General features: G+C 37.5%; 1 protein-coding gene across 2 annotated transcripts in view; it reads right to left on the bottom strand.

Moving 5' to 3' along the window:
* The window catches only part of LOC145490659 (unconventional myosin-XV-like), a 63,582-nt gene extending 49,038 nt beyond the window's left edge, over positions 1-14,544 (bottom strand). The window contains exons 1-12 of one of the 2 annotated variants that reach the window (XM_081469742.1): positions 14,353-14,544; positions 8,308-8,412; positions 6,575-6,654; positions 6,078-6,141; positions 5,744-5,853; positions 5,313-5,484; positions 4,182-4,285; positions 3,566-3,632; positions 3,335-3,448; positions 1,400-1,483; positions 1,204-1,281; positions 210-323 (exon numbers count right to left, since the gene is read on the bottom strand). In XM_081469742.1, coding sequence (XP_081325868.1) covers positions 210-323; positions 1,204-1,281; positions 1,400-1,483; positions 3,335-3,448; positions 3,566-3,632; positions 4,182-4,285; positions 5,313-5,484; positions 5,744-5,853; positions 6,078-6,141; positions 6,575-6,654; positions 8,308-8,412; positions 14,353-14,466 — 1,206 coding nt within the window. In that variant the 5' untranslated portion in view covers positions 14,467-14,544. Of the gene's footprint in view, positions 1-209; positions 324-1,203; positions 1,282-1,399; positions 1,484-3,334; positions 3,449-3,565; positions 3,633-4,181; positions 4,286-5,312; positions 5,485-5,743; positions 5,854-6,077; positions 6,142-6,574; positions 6,655-8,307; positions 8,413-12,865; positions 13,262-14,352 lie in introns of those variants that run through there. The other variant, XM_081469743.1, reaches the window with a different exon arrangement.
* Between the last annotated feature and the right edge of the window lie 5,178 nt (positions 14,545-19,722).

Below are 19,722 nucleotides of genomic sequence, written 5' to 3' on the forward strand. Positions count from 1 at the left end.
TTAGGCAAGAATTCACTAAGGGGTGGGAGGGTGGGAAAACTGTTGCACTGTCTGGCAAGGAAGGAAAAACTGAGTCACGTGACCGAGCGTGAAACCGACATCCTGACTCATACCTAGGTCCCCCATTCAGTGTGAGAGAACTTTGTTTCCTGCCTCTTTCGCAAGCTCAGCCAGCAAAAAAAACATTACTCAAACTAATTAGAACTTACTGTTTCCTTGTGGGTCAAACATACAACCAGATCTTGAACTTTAAGGCCCAACAAGCGAGACACAAGTGAGACTTCTGTTTGTCCCATGATGACAGCAGCTTCTTGTCCACTGGCCTAGTGAGACATATGCAACATTACAAAATACACGTCAGCTAACAACAATTCTGATCCATAGAACCTTCCTGAAGCAATCTTATGTTTACTACTTTTAAAATACGAATAATTTAAAATTGAATGGACTCTTAAATGCATCAGGGTTGACATTAAGTTTTGATTGACCTGTAGCCTTGATCTTCTGACACCTAAAACAAACTTGTAACTTTATGGGTTAATTGTATCAACTACAGGCAAGTTCACCCATAACATTAAAGGCCCATACAGCTTACTCAGCCGTAGGTCAGGTGCTACAGGTTACAGCCCCTATTGACCGCCCTGTGCATATAGAACTGTGCACATCATGATTGCTAGAAATTCTTACTGACATACAGTATACAGGAAAGATAATGGCAAGTAGAAGAGAGAAAACAAAGAGGTATAAATTTAACTTCAATCTTTATTGCTGTATAGCTGGCATTTTTCCCACTACAGCACACCCATTCATTGGCTAGTTCATGGTCACATGACATCTAACAATAAAGCTGTTTACCGCCAAATGCCATGAGCGGGCAACATTGCAAAAACTATGACGTCAAACAGGAAACAGTTCACTGTTGCCTGCAAAATGTTGACCGCTGTTGCACATGATCAGAGCATGCAGTTGAAGGTGGCCTGATGTTGTCGCTGGAGTCTCAGCACATTTTTCAAAATTTGCCTTTGTTTTGTTTTGCTTGATAAGAAATCACTTAATGACTGGTCGCTTGGCAACAGTGAATTTTGTTTCCCTCAAATCTCAATGTTTCCCTCGACTTTGTTGTGGGAAACATTGAGATTCTCCAAAAACAAAATTCACTGTTCCCCTCGGGACCAGTCATTGAGTTTTAAATACTACATGCACCTCTGTTTTTCCAAAGTCCACATTTCCCAAGTGTAAAATGATTGCCAGGATCTTGAATATGGCATCTTTTTCATTTTCCTGTGAAAAAAAAAAAACTTACTTGCTGGTGATTTAGTTTCACTGCTGGTGGAAAAATTGTAACATAAATGGCTTTTTCATTGAACAGATTGCCTCTTCTTGAGTGTGAAGAACTTACAGATATTCCAAGAATATGCATGGCCTTGATAACTTGCTGAAAGTGAAACTCTTCCTTTCTGTTTGGGATGACACTTGCTTTACCCTATGTAAAGACAATAAATTGAGATTGAAATATTTCAAACATGTACATGAACTTGTTTGTTTTGTGTTACAATCAAGACTGTGGAATACTAAAATATATCACCCATAGGTTACAAGAATAAAACATTTATGACTTGTACAACAATCACATGCAAGTATTAAGTATCTTTGACAAACCCACTGGCAGATTATTAAGTAAATGCACCATTTGACTGGCTATTGAGTGGCCATGCACCTAATGATAATTAATATAAATGTGTCATTCCGGAAAATATTCATACCTCCTCGAATTAAGGGATTTTTAATTAGACCCCGCACCCCTCTGGAAACTCAAAGTAAGCTTCAAACATTTCTTTAAATTTTCTGGTCTTACTGACCGCCCCCACCCCCCTCCCCACAAGCCCCCAAGACATTCCAATCCCTTTTGTGGGGGAGTATAGACACTTTCTGCAACTGCACAATCTTAGTACATCCTCAAGTGTTCTATCACAAATGCTCACTTATCGGCAATGCTAATAACTGTCTATTTCGTTACAGATAGTGAGTAGCCTAGCTGTGTGAGGTTGTTAACGAAATGGCAAACACTTCCTTTGTGAATGTCAGTGAAGAGGATTTACAGGGCTTGAAAATAACTTTTTCATTTAGGAGCCAGCTGGTGACTAACGGAAAAATTTTGGTCACCAGATCATAAATTTTGGTTGCCAACTTATTTTATATATAACTTACACAAGAACACGATTTTATATGTTACTGTGCATGCAAGGAGAGTCACAATTGAAGAGCGAAAATAATTAGAAACAACACGAGTAACACTTAGTTATAAAGCTACCGTTGTTCTCAGGTGATATGTCTCTGTTCGAAGGTGTTGGTTGTCTCCATAGTCATTTTAAATAAAGCGAAGCATAAATCGTTTTAAGTCCGCGGTTTTCATTGTGAAACAAACACGAGTCCTTGCGTAGTTTCCCTTTGCTACTTCTTCGAAATGCATCATCAATGTCTGGAATTAAGCTAGTTCCTAGGATATCCTTTTGGCAGTTTGGTGAAATCCACTTTCCCTACATCAACAACTGATGAAGGATTCAAAGTTTGGATTAACCTTTTGGCTGAATCTTCATTCCCTGCACGTAAAAACTTGTGTAATTCCTTCAAATGATTGGTATCTGCCGCCATTTTCATGGCAAATGAAAAGCACACGGTGTTGAAGTGCGCCTGCGATCCCAGTTTTGGAAGAAGCCACTAAAACAATACGGCGCACTGTGAATGCAGTATCAACGTGTCGAAATAGATTCAAATTTCTTGATTATCTTGTAATATTCAGACATTTTAGTGCGGACGGAAAGGTGAGTTGTATACTAGCTACCATATCCGACTGATTTCCTAATATAAAGAATTAAAAACAAAAGCTGTGTCATGGTTTTCTTTTAGTTATTGGACAAAATGCAAGTCACCAGCTGGCGACCAGTTCTGAAAATTTAGTCAGCAGTGCTCAATTTTTGGTTGCATTGGCGACCAGTGAGTCGCAATTTCAAGCCCTGATTTAGATAAAAAATTAACGTTTGCACGGATGGGAGATTTATACTAAATATGATTAACTATAGATTATTGACCCTCTTGATTTTTATGTGTGATAGTTGACTTGGGCTGTACCTTACTGTACTTACATCTACATTCTACATTCTTAACTTGCATTCTACATCTGCTTTCTTAACTAGCCCTCATAGAAATCTCAAGCTCATTTATTTTAACAATGCAAAAGCTTAAGGTTCACATGTGTTTAGCCTGTAATTTCAATAGTTTACAAGTTTTGCCATCTCACAAGCACACATACATGGACATAGTAATTTAATATTACCTGGTTAAGGTACATAAAATCTGCAGCAGTTGTAAGACTGAATTTCTGTTTTTGCTCCTCAGGTAATCCACACAGCATCTCATAGAAGATGTGATAGTTTCTTTCGCCATTTGCCTGTCACGATAAAAGCAACACAGTGTCATTGTGAAATCTTTCTCATCTCTGGAAGTATTCTAGACATGTTTGATATCAAACTTATCAACTCTCTGTGCAATCCATCTGGTGAAATACCTGTCCTACGATCCTTGATCTTTCCAGAAGATATTCAGACACTCTTCCACCTGAAATTTTACCATCACTGAAAAAAAGCATTATACTTACGTGTAAGTATATAAATATAACAAAAGCAAGATATCAATCTGTGCTGAACTGCCACAAACTAATACATAATATAACCAGGTGAAAAACAAATTGAATCAGTTGATTAGAAGTAAATGAAAAAATGGTGAATTGGTCATGGCATGCTCGCAGAACTTCAAATTTACATGTCAATAATATACTTATTTAACAACTGACGTGGCCTCTGCTATTTAATCCTCACTGGTCCCCACCACCGTATGATAATGTAAGTTTACTTATTATTTTTAATTATTATTCTGGGTGTGACAAATAAAAAGACAATGATGATGATCAGAAGTAACCCTTTCCTGTAGTGCAACAGCGACTACAACAGACTATGTATGCAAATGATCCCTTCAATAAGTTTGCAAGTGCAAGTTGTTTTGTGTCAATGTATAGCTTACTAGAATACTTTTGTACCTTGAAGGTAGAAGGTCTATTTACAGAGAAAGATCCCAAGGTTTTTCAAAAATTTCCTATACGTTTATCTGTAAGAAACATATCCTACCCATCATAGAAAATCTCCAAATATTTTCCAAATCTACTTGAGTTGTCATTCTTCATGGTCTTAGCATTTCCAAATGATTCCAGCAAAGGTGTTGCTTCTACAATCTAAAGGTAGAATGTGTACAAGGCAATTTTAAACTAGTACCATATACCATCTAAAGTTACATGTGGCATTCACATGACTGTAAATAACTTATTGTTAGTCAAAGAGCGGCTTTTAATTGAGTATCATAGTTTACCCAAATCGAACTTGTTTACAATTACTTTTAACTAGTCAATCACACACGATGCAGACAAGCCAATGAACCAATCAAAACTCTATTTTCAATACATGTAGCTGAGGTGAAGCATAGGAAACCGTGAGAAGGTGAGTCATGATTGGTTTTCAATTGATTTTACCCCAGATTGGATGACAAATTGATGTGCATGTTTAAGCCAATTGCATTGCAAATCCACAGGACACCTACTTTTGAAAGATCTCACATGTACTACTGGCTTAGCCTGACACTCCAGTAAAAACCACTCTTTAACACAGCTGTAGCTAGGAGAATATAATTTTGACATTTCAGGTTCTAAATTCTACTACTGCTATAAATGAGGGATTTAATTTCATCTGTTGGTGCAGTGAATCTGGGAAGCAGTCTGCCAATCAATTTTCTTGACTTCTTAAAAAATTCAGTCTCTTTAAAACTGAATTTCACAGTAATTTCCATACTCATATTACTTGGCTTAACCTTTTTAGACCAATAATTCTTCAAGTTTAAATTACCAATGGCAGTTCTCTTTGTGCTTCCCATTTTCACTTTCTCTTTCTTAATTGTTTTCATTTCTACTCTTTCACTTTCAATTTGGTATCAATATTTTTTCCTTTTTCTCGTAGGATCACTTTTCTTTCATTAATTTTTTTTAATCACTTTTCCTTTTAATATCATTTTGTTTTGGTTGACTTCCTTGTCTCATTTTTCACTTTTCCTCTTTTTTTTTTCCTTTTTGTCACAAAATTCATGTACTCTTACCATGAACCCATAAATATTGGAATTTTGACACAGTAAGGACATTATTAACCTTATTAGTCTCATACTGCTTTGCACATTTAACATTATCTTAAAGATACAAATTTGAAGCATGTTACCTGCTTAGTTACTAGGCTTCCATGTGTTTGACTGACAGCTGCCAAAAATTCAACAAGTAACCTGTTAGATTCTGTCTTGCCGGCACCACTCTCTCCACTGATAATAATAGCTTGTTTGTGTTCTGTTCTCAGCATAGTCTGGTAAGCGGCATTCCCAAGAGCAAAAATATGCCTAGAACATGATTACATCATAAAATTTATTAACTTCAAAACTGTGCAATAAGTAAAGTAATCAAACTAAGAGCAAATTCAATAATAAATAAAGTTCAGGAGGAGTTTCAAATTTCAAAATAAGCCAAAATTAGCAACAATTTCAATTATGAGTACGATTACTTCCCAAATTGAATGATACTGTATCAAATTATCATTTGTATTAATTCAAAAATTCATTCATAGTCTAAGGAATTTGTGCTAAGATGGAATTTACTTACGGTGGATGACTTCTTGTTGATGTCGCGCAATATTTGTGAACTGCATCAGGGCCATAGATGTCATATTGCATGTAAGGATTTACTGCCACTAAAATACTACCAATATAGGTCTAGAATAACAAAAAAGTATATTAAATCATTCATTAATTTAATAAAAAAAATTATGAAAATATAACAGTACATATTTTGAATGCACACAGTCTGACTGTAATAGGAAGGCTGATACTCTTCGTTGTTAATGGTAACTGTAACTACATTAAAACAGAGTATCAGAGGAATAAACAAAAACTTAAAATACCAGATCAAGTAATAATCACAGCATAACAAAGCTTACATAAATCTGGTCTTGTCTGTATCTTTTACGAATGTTGTACAAGATCGATCCAACATGCAAGTCACTGGAGATTTAACAAATAAATCAAAATTAACTAAATTTCGCTGTCATTAAAAGTTTATCACTCACTATACATACCGTCATAAACTTGCTTATCTTCACCCTTGCCCTTAAAAACATCCCATGCAACAAATGTTGTGCATTTTGTTTTTATCATTAAATTTATAAAAGTCTAACTTATACAATAATTTATTAATAATAAAGTATTCCTTTTAATAAAGATTACTAGCTCAGCACTGGTCATTGTATGCCTCATTAATGATAAAATAGATAAATATGATTTGACAGAGATCATTATGCGCCCTCATCATGGGCCTGGAATGCGTGCAAAGAGCTAGATAATAAAGCTCTCTGCATGCATTGCAGGCCTATGATGAGGGAGCATTTTATAAATTCTGCAAATATCATAAAACTGAGTCTAATGCAAATTAACTTACTCCATCTTTATCATGTCATCCACTCCATGTGTACCAAGCTCTTGTCTGGGAAGGACAGCATTAGCACGAACAGTGTGCAGCTGGGAAATATTAATAACAAAATGTCAACACATTTAAGAAGTCTTTTCCTAATAAACAAACCACTACATATATCATCTAATTTATTATTAATACCTGTTGTAAAGCACTATAGATCATCCAGAGTTTCCATCAATGCACAGGTGTGCTTCTTATACAAACAAAAAAAAATGAAAAGGACGCACAGTTTTTTTGGTGAAGTGGGATGCAGGAAAAAAATTCCGAAAATTTTAGTAAATAGGCAGAGGACCCATGAAGAGCAAAAAGAACCCCCAACTCTTTGGAACTGCATGTAGGGGTCCCAAGGACCCTTAACTATCAAAACTAGTGGGAACTCTGTCATCTTATTGTAAATAGTACTATATAAGAAGTAAAAAACTATTATCATTATCATTACTTCATTAGGAACCCCTAGGTACAAACGGGTACATGGACCTGGTTTTATATACCAATGAACTCACCAACAAGAGATGAGCTTGGGGGATGTGCTTAAAAGGATGGTTGAGCCACAAGCAATTTTAGCCAAACTGTGTAGGGTATCCATGACAACCCATTTAACTCTCTTAAAAATGTTTAGTAAGCTCAGATGAGTCATAAATTGCAAGTAGACTTAAAAGAGGTTTTCCTCAACAAACAATGGTTGAAAATTGACATAAATGTTAATGATTGATTAGTTGGCGGTAAATTCCACTTTTTAAACACATTCAGGCTCTTACTTGGTGTAAAAGACACAGCTGACATAAAACAATAGAGAACAAAAGGAAAAACACAAGGAAAACGATGAAGGCAACAGGTTTGTGGGGCAGTGTTCTCTTGTGATGTGTACTGTGTCTTCTACATCAAGGAGCCAAAATTCAGCCATGCAAGAGCAAAGCCCTCTCGAGGTTCAGTAAACAATTACTTTTTACAGGAAAGGGTGATAAGACCATCCATTAACCTGCAGTCTGAGAGGAGCAGGGAACCAAGTGTGCAATATTGCCCCGTGCACACAAATAACAGCAATTTTTATTTGCAGGGTGAGAGTACAGTTTGGTCATTAATTTTAATTATTTTAGTGAACATTATAATGTCAGTTGCTGCAGTATTTGTTTGTATTAAAAAACATCTTTCAGTTACATGCATTTACATATTTCAATACTGTAATTACATGTACATACTTACATACATAACTTTATTTTGATTTGAAATTATAGAGAAGCTAAAAACCTTATATCCCCGAGGAATATAAACAATTATGTTTGACTACATTATCTATGTATGTATATTAATTTATATGTAAAAAAATATAAATAAACTGATTAAAATAAATAACTAGTGTAGTAATCAGCAATAATGCCTGTAGTGAAAGGAGACTGTTTTTACTTGGCGTTCCGTAGTAGGTTCTGTTCTATTGTTCTCAGGTAGAGAGTCTCAAGTTTTGCAAGCAAAGTACGTAAAAGAGTGAGGACCATAAGTTACACAATGAAAATATATCAGTTCCTCTAAGAGAGAAGACCATAGAATGCACTACTGCACCTTAATTCTGCCGCTAAAAAATTTAACAAAAACATGGATAACCGTGAAAGGTTCCAGTCAGAGCAACAATGTACACTTTACAGAAAAGTGTTTTCAGAAAAATAAACACTTAAAATATTTTATTAACAGGGACTTATTACCTGCCCATCCTCCTCATGCTGTACTTTGACATCCTGTCCCACAAAGGCCGACAACTTTCCTGGCAGTAAATAACCAGCATTGCCATCAAACCAAACCAGAGATCCCTATCAACAAAACAAGCATGTAACCAAACCTTACACTAGACTATTTTTACTTTGGTCCATACTTGAACCCCATTTTTACTCAGAAAATGTCATTTTTAACCGCGCGGCCATGGGCCGAGCGCGGTTCATGGTTTACCCATGTTTTTTTTTTTTTTTTCAGATTTGTTGGCGACCAGACCCAAGCTTCCATTCGGCCAAATTTTGAGTCACGCAACCTGTGATGTTTACTAGCCAAAAGCTGTTGAAACATTAATAAATCTCCTCTCCGATACTGACTTTCAAGGGAAAAAATTAAAAACCCAGCGCTCGTCAAAAATTATATTTTTTCACCAGAAATTTAGCTCGTTACATATACATATTTATATTTGTTTGAATCGTCGATGAAATGAGCTTTTCCGGATATTTTTTCCTTCGGGGTCAACAAAAACCTCTGATTACAAAATCACGCTGAACCCACATGTTGCAAAAAAATCTCTTCAAAACCCTGACTTCAAAGCAATATATCACTTTAGCGTTAATAGCTACCACACATCGGCAGACGGTAAATCTATTCCTTAACAATCCAGCTTTATCGTGTTAAAATTTCAGCGAAATCGAACAAAACCAGAATAAATTAGAATTTTTTTGTGACCTCACTCCCCAGACTTGACCTAACAAAGGAAGCCACGGTCGCCCATAGCAACCAAAAAAAAACGAACATAACAAAGCCGACGTTTCGGCTAAAAAACTCCAGATTTATCGCCTGAGAGCTTAAACTTGAATGGGAACATCTTTTTTGAACTTTTTTCAACTGATTTAGACGAAAGACTGGCCTTGGCGGGCTACAAAAAAGACCAAGAGAAAAAACAGAACAAGACAGCAGAACAAGCCGATAATATTTCATCGCGTGGCTTTCAGCACGAAAACGAAAATGCAGCTTACTTCTGGATAAATTCAGCCTTAGAAGCCAGCAACTGGTCCCAAATTACTTTCTGTATCCTTACAAATGTCCTGACTTCCATCTCCGAAAGATTTTGCCCCAATTTTGAGCAAATAAACATTTCGCCGACGGAGACCACCATTACAGTGGCTTGCATGCTAAATTAGCTAACTTGACAAACTTCTCCCCAGGGGGGGGATATGACGTAAAGAGCTGAAAAATGGCCTGTAATTGGCTAATGATGAGATCATCCCACTGTCCAAATTTGGTGAGGGTCGAAAGTAACGCCAATTTTCTGTCACGTTTTCAATCTGTGGTCACTGGAGTGACCAAAATTGATACATCGGTCGGGATAGAGTTTTATTATTAAATTATATGACTTGTGTGACTACTTTACTAGCCCTTTACTCGTGGAAAACACCAATTAAATCTAATCATGACTTTTAAGAAAGAAAGCTGTTGTTAATAGTGTTATCATCATGTAGTTCATATCGTGCATGCCCATACATATCCCGAAGAAAGTTCTAGATTAAGACCATTACGTCATCGGAGATTTGTCAACGGCTACCACTGATGGTGCAATAATACAGTTTGTGTTGATCAAGTGATGTGATGTCCACAGTAAGAAAAGAATCATCAATGACTGCTTTGGAATGTGCACTGCGTTCTGACGGTAGTGCTAAGCAAACAGTTAAATTTCAAAAGCACGGTTATAAGATCTAACAGATCTTCTTGTCTACGTATAAGTAGGACGTCAACTTTCACTCCTTCATTCACCCCTTCCTTCCATTGTTCAATTCCTGTTAACTTTTTAGTAACTCCACTGACCAGTACATAAAGCGGTGGCCATCGGTTGACTCCAAATTGGAAAAGATTTATTCATCAAGTGATTTGTTTCTGTGGCAATGTTTCTTATTCGTGAAAAATTTCTGCAAGGTCAACAGCGTATGTTTTGCAGCTTGAAGTTCTCAGTGTTAAACCAGTTCAATGCTGTTCAATGGAGGTAGCGCCCTGTATGATTGACCTAAATACAAGTTGCACTTAAACTTATATTATACAATTTAATATAAGGGAAAGACTTCAAGGTTCATCCTCCTCGATTCGATTTTAAGGACACGTCTTCATCATTTTTTCTTCGCACACAATCCTATCTGATACTAGTGATAACTTAGGGCTCGAACAAGGCTAACATACTTTGAGTTTGAGATCAATCAATGTGCTGATTCTCGAATGATCAAAAGCTTCTGATGATTTTTCATTGGAAAGCTAACACTGTGTTTTGATAAATGTTGTTTTTTAAGCATTGGAAAGGCAAAGGCTGTGTTTCGGTAAACTTTTTTTTTATATCTGTTAATAAGAAGAAAAAAAGTAAAAAATAAAAAAATAAAAAAATTGTTGAGCACGGTAGGAATTAAACTCACAACCTCTCACTTGTAGAACGATCACCTACTCCACAACACCACATCGATATCTAAAGAAATTTGGTGACACATAGTCATTATATTGCTTTCTACAAAAACACTGGGTTGTTAGAACAGCAGGTGCAAGAGTCACACAAAAGTCGTACGAGTCAATGGCTTATTGTTCAAATAAGTCCTTGCTGCGCTTGTTCAAGCGGAGGTAAATTACTGTCTTTCTGGTAATGTTTCTCATTCATGCTGCTGCATGGATCTGTTTGGATGTTTGACTATGGCATCATTTGTCACTCAATGGAGCTGGAGTAGTGGGAGACTGTACAACTCAATGTAGGCTTAATTTGGAACGACTAGGTTCAGACATAAGCTATGAATGGACCTGCGTTATTTAATTAATAACAAAACTCCATTCTTAGCCTTTCATAAATCATTATCCGAGTTCAGTGGCTCACAGCCACTTTGATTCGTAAATTGTTAAGACAGTATAGAAAATATGTTTTGTGTTTGTGTTTTTTTTTTTAAACTTGACTTTTTATAATTCATTTTGTGAGTTCAGTGGCTCAGAGCCACTTTGATTTTAGACAGCGTGGGGTCTATTGACTCATGGCTGTAGTAACATGATGTTCCTAAAAAGCATAAAGCAAGTAAAGCATAAAGCAGTAAAATAGTACAAAGAAGCCCTGTTAGAGAGTTAACACATGTGCAATCTTTTCATATCACAATTTCTGGGGTCCTTACATCTCTGTCGGAATTACAACAAAAGCTAATTATTTTGTCGCCATTTTATCAGCCTCCATGTCTCAGTTTCATAGTGTCGCATGTCAGAATTTCACCCTATCAAGGCCTCCACATTAAGGGTCATTCAGAAAGACAAGTGCAAAACATTCATAATCTGCAATTTTATGCAGGCTATACCAAAAGGCTACGGGAATAAAATTGTCTCCAAATTAGGCTAATGAATATGATGTGAATTGAATGAAAAATTGAATTCACGCTTTCCTAAAAATATTAAGATATATTCAAGGCCTTTGATGAAGATATTTATCACTTAATGAGGGTAGTGTCATCTCAGAACAAATAAGAATGACAAACAATAGATAAGTCTAAAAAAATTAAATTGATTTAGTGCACCAATTCATCAGAACCTAGCAGGCGGAGTTTAAAAAATCAATGAGTTGTTAAATAAACCTGAGATATCATCAATCCAAATGTTATACAACCATGCAAAATCTGTAAAGGTTACCTGTTGAGACATGAACACTATATAAGCTTAATCAATGCTATTTTCTTCAATTCAAACTTTTAACAACAAATATTACATGCTAATTATTTATACAAAAATAGAAAACAATTAAAATTCAAGTAAAAGTGAAATTAGATCCCAAAACACCGCAAACTGGAACAAAAATACTTCCAGGCTTTGCCGTTTTAAGTTCAGAATTGGATTACAGGGGCGTTCGGACTATCAAGTCATCGTTCGCAAAGTAAAATGTTACTTCGTCCGCCAGCATTGCCTTCGGCAAGACGAGGCGCAGTATTAATAGCTTCGGTGATTGTTCTAGAAGATAGCAAGGTTAAATATGTTAAATAGATAGAATACTCGAATTCTAATTCTCAAGTATATTAGAGAAGCAGTTCTGTTCGAAGACACTTTCCTACGCAGGAGAGAACCGAAGAAATAAATTGCGATCGATCTAAGCACTCAGCTCCGGTGTCGGCGGTGTCAAAGTTTCATCGGAACGAATAGCCAATAGTGATTGAGTCAAACATCGTGTCTTGTGCTCTGGGCAGTGAAACCATACATCTAAAAACTCGACCTTATCAATGGCTCGATCGGTTTACTTCTTTCAAACATCCCAAAGATTCGAAAAGCTCTTCCCACAAAGAAATGTACACAAAACATGATCCGTGTATATGTCAAGCAAATATTCTCCAAAAGGAAATGCGCAAAGGACAATATTGCACCTTCAAAGCGAAATCTATACAAGGATTTATAGTTAAAACAAACTAGAGCCGAAGCAAACACAAATATACTTCAAAAGGCTGAACACATCCTGGTAGCGAAAGGTAGGTACAAGCCCAGACGAAAACAAAACCAGTCAAGTGTGTAACTTCTTACCAGAACAAGCGCGTTCGACATCAATAAAATATTCAAGCTTTCCACCAGTATGTTAGTATCCTAGATTTAAAGCTGGAACGACGGACAATGTGGCGTCCTACGTTTGCGGCATGTCACTACTTGCAAAGGAGTCATTTTGACTTGAAATTGTCGCGGAATGAATTCAAAATGTGTTCTGCATTTGCAGCAACCTTTACTTAGTAACCGCGCCAACAACCTCCACAACAAGTTAGCGACAAGTTCAGAAATGGCGCAATGATCTGAAGTTCACGAAACCGCAATAAAATAAATTACGCTCTACTTCTATAATAAAAGTGCATTGAAGGCTTCAAGAGGCTAAAATCAAAATAAATTTTTCTTGTCAAAACTTTTAGTTTCGATCCTAAGTCCCTTTTGAGGGACACGTCAAAATTCCCGCCCACATGGCTACATTTTTTTCGCATGTGTCATAGACTTGTTCAAATAGTACATGGTTTACTGTATTTCCGAACAGTTTTAATCTTTCCAGCTTCTTCCGTAAATTTTTATTGTACTAGAAACTTCCGCTGCTAAAGACAGAAGCGGAAAATTATTTGCTTCATTCTTAAAACCACATTTTCAAGTATATTATCTATGCCTGACCGAGTCAATGATGAATTCATGTCTGGACCGTATTAAATAACTTTTTAGCACACTATAATTACCATAAAGTTACTCATATTTTGTAATAACTTAGATTTAAAAGCACATAAGCTTTAACAAATAAAGTTTACCTATTCTCAAAACGTTTCACCTATCAAAACTTTGAAGCACACTTGACTGGAGTACTATTTTCGATTGACCACAATTTTATAGTCCGACAATATATTGCCTTTGAGTAGTTTGACTTCGCTTCTTCCACTGATGAATACTCGCATGCACGGCACCGGAAAAAAGGCAACACGAAATAGAAGATGACATGAACAAATTTGTTCAGAGAAACGTGAACACCAGCATAGAATTGTGCAAGGATACCATTCAAGATATCTACTGATAAAGTCCTGAGTTAATTATAAAGCGGAAAATCCGACGAAAATCAAAAATTTAAATCTCTCAGAGTAGGCCAAAGTTCCGCAATGCCTAGCCGGTCAGTTTTCAGAATTAGTCAACCATTTTCTGGTGATAGGAAAGTTTGTTTAAGTTTTCTTTCTGTTTAGTTGCCGCATTAATAACACGACAATTTGGCGACTACATATGGTATGCGTACAGTGGTCTCCGGACGAAAGGAGCAATTTACCCACAGAATTAAGTACGGAAAATTTCAATTTGGTTAATTTGTCGCATCATTACTCATTCAAGACGCGCCGACAAAAGTTTGAAAAGTAAATAAAACGTTCGGCAAACAAAAGGAAATAACTTCAAAAAAATACCTCTCTTGGATGTCAAAACCGAATATTAACAAATTCCAATGTGTATGAAGCTATTCCACCTGTACTCTACAAGTTGAAATACTCTAGTAAATTAAATACCTGGGTGAATTCGGTGATGAATACTTCTTCATTTGCCTCCAGTGCTTGGCTAAATGAATTGGGAATTCTTTCCACAAGGTCCTCCTTGAAGCTTACCTTTTTCTTTCGAATCATTACAACTCTGTTTTGCAAACTAGAACAAAAGTTTTTTTGCGCTGATTTTAAGCACGCGCGCAGAAGTTCCTTTCATCATCAAAACTACTTTCGCAAAGATACTCAAGCATATATTGACCATTGACCATCAACTTGCCGAAAAGAAAAGCTAATATAGTGTAAGGCATTCATCTGGTGGTTTTACTAAGTGTGTGGCATGTCAGTGAAATAAGTCACGATCTGGTCAATATTCACTCACATCTTCGGTAAGCAGTGGAAAGCTGAAGGGTACACTTCACGTTATCAACTTGTGATCCTTGCCCCATGCACATAATTTTTTGAATGCTGGTAATGTTTTGTGAGAGATGAAGGCTAGGATATTGGTGTTACATGTTTCTTCACGTTGACGTGACTGATTCAAAGCCGTGAACTGCATGCGAAATTTTTGAAGCTGCCCTGTTTGTTAGGAGTTTACACGCATACAAAAAATCAGTGCCTGCAGAATTTTTATGAGATTTTTTTTTTTTTTTTTTTCGATGAACGAGGAGAATGTCGTTATCGCTTTGCAAGACATGTAATGTATATCGAAATGATTTGGAAAAATCTTTCATGCCTTTAAAAGTAAAGAACACTGAAACTGTGCAGTTGTCGCGTGACCGACATTTTGTTGCTACTGTTGCTATGCGTGCCGTTATGTAAATGATCACTTTGAAGAATTTACCATCAGTCTTTTTAGATGCATCAATAATGCGAAAAAAACACAGAGCGCGAGCAAATTTAGTTATTTGTTTTGGTTTATGATATTTTAATACTAAAAAAAATAGGTTTGTTTGCAATTCCAACCGTCTCTACCGACTTTGAAATTGTTTACTCGTAAGCGCGTAGGAACAGTGGCCGGGAGAACTAAAAATAGCGCCTCTTCGCTGCAAAGTTGCTAGCCTAGATGATTAGATCACAAGAAAGTCATTAAAGCGTGTCAAAGCGTGGGAAAACCTGTTACCGAATAAATTTTTTTCGGGCCAAATTCGACTTGAACCACCATAATCAAAGTTCATACCATGCCTTCTGGTACCATGCCTTCTGGTGAAAGTTATGCTCAATTTCCTATACTCTCTCTACCTTCACATAGAAAACTTTTTGACATTGGCATGTGTTGAGTTTCCCGGCAACAGCTTTCGTATTTTGTCCTCAAGTTCTTTAGCGACCAGCGCGATAAAGCGAAAACCATGTCCTTATAAACTTTTAAACGAAACTTTTTTTCATTGAACAAAAAGTAGGTTTTTCAGTTCTCGTTCTGTACGTTTATAGCCCTACCTCTCATTCAAAAGTAGCGGCAAAACTTGTTAAAAACATTAGGGGATCACCTGCTTATATTAAAAGCAGACCCTATAAGTGTCTAACTGTTTTCCGACTTACCTTTCCTTCATATCCAGGCATTAATCTGGCTTTCGGTAAAGTTTTCCTCTTGACGTATACAAATCTTATTCTTTCTGGCTAACGGCAATGATTGTTCGGGGTAAACAAACGCTCAAGAGCTGGTATAAAGGACTCTCTCCGAAAATGGGATCGCACTGTCATGCAGGTCATTAGTTCAATTTAGCCCGTGAGTAGAACACTCAACTACATGAAAAGAGCATATTAGTGATCGATGTACCGCCAATATAAAATGGACTGTCGTTACCAAGGTGATCTCGGCGTTACTTTACAGTGAAGACAAATGGCGGTTTGAAACCGCCACCTCGACAAACAACGGAAAAACCCTGGGGTCGACAGTGGTGTGATATATTTAAACGTCCGATTTCTTGTGAAGGACCATCGATACCATTGATGCGTAGCTCTAATACCAGAGAGTATATTTCTCTTTGCCCCATTGGCCAAGGTTAGTCACCTGACTCATTCTCAGTACGCGGTCACCCGATTCATCCACTCGACGGATAGGCGAGTACTGTGACCGACAATACAGGAGAGACTGTAAAAGCTGAGGTCCAAGATCCTGGGAATGCCATTTTTAAAGACGATCCGCCCATGATTTCTAATCACTAGCTTTCCGAAGATTGCCGACGTTTCCCAGTTCCAGTTTCACTACATGTTTTGCCCAAAGCAAACTCGCCATCATAAACTACATTCTCGACCCCAGGCCTTCCCTTTCTTGTTTAAGGAGACGCGATCAGCTCTTGGGAACTTTACACAAAAGTAATCAAATTGTTTTGGCCTCACAAAGCATGCTATGTCCAAAACAAAAGTTGTATTTACGCCGAATTAAATTTAGCCTCTCACTTTAGCCAAAGTCTGAACGCCTGAACTTTGGCACAAAATTAAACAAAAATTATATTTACGCCGAATCAAATTTAGCCTCTCACCTTAGCCAAAGTCTGCAAAGGCCTGAACTTTGGCACCAAATTCAAACAAAAACCATTGCTGTAGAATGTAAAATTCAGTTCTGCGCCGCATAATATAACTCCACTTCTCTCCATACGTGTACTTTATTATGTTCACATTCAACTTTGTTCAAAGAGATCAAAGACCCAGGCAATATATACTCAGTTGTTCAAATTTTTCCCAAAATATGAGGTGTTTTTTTTTACAAACTTAATTCCCAAAAACGCTTTAAAATTTGTTCACGTCTTAACGACCCTTGTAATTTTGACACGAAATTCTAAAGTTTTGGCATTGCCATGATCAAATTTGAGTCAGTCGTAAATGGAGTCCGTTGTTTCGGCAATATTGTTTAAGTTTCAAAAAGAAAAAAGATGAAACTGATCAGTACAGCCACTTGGCCGGAACGATTTTCACATCAGATAATTCGGAGGAAGTACTGTAATTTACGTGGACGGCTTTTCTTCTCTCGCGTGATAGCTAAAAAATACTTCAGCCAAGCGTGAGACATTGCACGGTCCGTGAGTGTGAGCCGTAACTTGAAATTCAGTGTATAAAGTAGGTATTGGTAATCAAATGGTGACGAGCCGGAAAATAGTAGATAATTTTACGCGCCTTTTAAGTCCATTAGACCAAATTCTTATAACCTTTGGGCGAGGGAAATTATTAGAATTTTGACTTAAGGCAAGAGAAACCATTTCTTAATTTCACGTGTATAACATTTCTACGTGATAACCTCTAGTATCATGAGTGACAATTTACGTTTACAATCCTGGGTTTTTTTATTTGTTTATTGTATCGAGAAATTTCGCGTCAATCTTTGCCATGGCAATTTTGTAACATGCCCGAAATTATAAATTAACGCTGAAATTTAGCGCCAAAATTAAGGAGTCATTTGTTAACAATGATCGGTATGTCTGAAAACCCTCGCCTAAGGGGTGAGAGTTGGCAGGTATAAGCGTCAGTAGCCTAAAATTTCAGTCGTTTCCCATTGAGAGAGCTAGGCAATCAATGTAAAGAGACTCGCTCGGTGTGATGTTTTGGCGTTACCCCCGGGGGGGGGGACTCCCATATGGAGTGGACGGGGATGCTCGTCGGAAATTTTGAATTTAGCCCCTAAAAGAGACCAATCTGGGCGTGGCCGAAGCTTATGCAGACCCCTAAAAGAGACCAGTTTCGTATTACATTCTTGTAAAACAATAGACAAAGACATTTTTGTCAGTTACAGTAGACTTAAGATATTAATGGTATGGAAAACTTTGTTTATATGAATTGAGTAAATATAAAGAATCAAAATTCTTTCTGTTTTGTTATTTCTTCGCGTGCAACCCTTAACGAGACCTTGACGGCTAAAAATAATGACATTTTGCCCAGAACACCCTGAGCGAGACCAAAATCCGAAATTTACACCCCTAAGCGAGACGACGAGCATCCCCGTCTATTCCATATGAGAGTCCCCCCCTCCCCCTCCCCCTCGAGGCGTTTCCCGGCGCAGACGTGTCTTTTATTTGAACCCTATTTCCTTCCTGCTACCGTCGGACAGGAACGGATTACGGATTACTTATTTAAAAAAATAAGGTTATGTTAGCTATGGCGGGAAAATGGGCAACTGGCTGCAAAGCTTTTCCCGTCGACACCCAGCCGCAGTATATTACCGACACTCAGGCATATTGGCCGATAGATCACAGGTGCTCAAAATACAAGGCAATGGACGATACAAGGATTTCCTGTCTTCATTTCAGGTGACTAGTTATGATTCGGAGTTTTGACTGTTACTGGATTTACTTTTCCAGTGCGCCGAGTTAATTATTCCTCTATTTAAAAACAAGGCCTCTTGTGAAACCATAAGATGCGTGAAAAAGAGCTCGATTTGAATGAAAACAAACATGTTAGAGAAAAAAAACTCCTTTACCGTTGAAAGGTTTCCGGCACCAGGATCTTTTTTTCAAACTTTTTGGAATAGCGCAACGCATAAATAACCTATTGATACTCGACCGAGATAGCCACATTTGGCCTTGGCCGACAGTCGGCAGCGTTCGGCCTTCTTGTGTAAAAATATCTGTATATTTTAGTGTGGGCATATATAAACAATAGCCTCCATTTGGCGCGAAAATATGCCCGATATTTGTCGGCGGACATTATCTGTTTCGAGAAGCGAATAGTTTTTAGAGAGCGAAGCTCGAGAAATACTGTGAGCTTTCCTGTCTTGGACGGTATTCGCTGCAGTTGGATAATAACACTCGGATATTTCTTAGTTTTGGTTGGGAATATTTAGTCACGTGACGTGTTTAGAGCAATCGTGCGCGAGCGAAAATATTTGATGGATTATAAAAAGAAATCGTCACTTTGTTCTAATAAACATGGGGTATTGTTTATACTGAACTACTTTCCAGCCATCCACTTAAACTGAAGGATTAATATACTTCAGAATATTTTGATTCAGAAAAGAAAATGTCAGTACACCTTCTCAGTACGCCTCTCGCGCCATCAAATATATTATTCTCGCTCCAGACGCCCACGGCTAGATCCACCCAGACCAGACAGCGACTGTGTACGAGTCAGATTCAGCAGTAATTGACGTTAATTTTCTCGGTCAATGTTCAATGCCATCCACCGAAATTGCCTTCCTCTTTCCACTTAAAATTTTCTTTCGCTACTGATTTTAACACTAAGTCTGTTTCATTGAGCGAATACTCAACAGGGCCTTGTCGAGGTGACTAACCGCTCACATAGAAAACGGTGGGAGGCGCAGGCGCCTCATGGTTAGCGTGCTCAGTCCTCTTCGAATCGAGGGGTCCGGGTTCGCGCCCTTGCCATGGACATTGTGTTGTGTTCTTGGGAAAGATACTTGACTCTCACAGTGCCTCTCTCCACCCAGGTGTATAAAGGGGTGCCGGTAGG

Source organism: Orbicella franksi, chromosome 6 (assembly GCF_964199315.1).
Source record: "Orbicella franksi chromosome 6, jaOrbFran1.1, whole genome shotgun sequence".
NCBI classification, from domain to species: domain Eukaryota; kingdom Metazoa; phylum Cnidaria; class Anthozoa; order Scleractinia; family Merulinidae; genus Orbicella; species Orbicella franksi.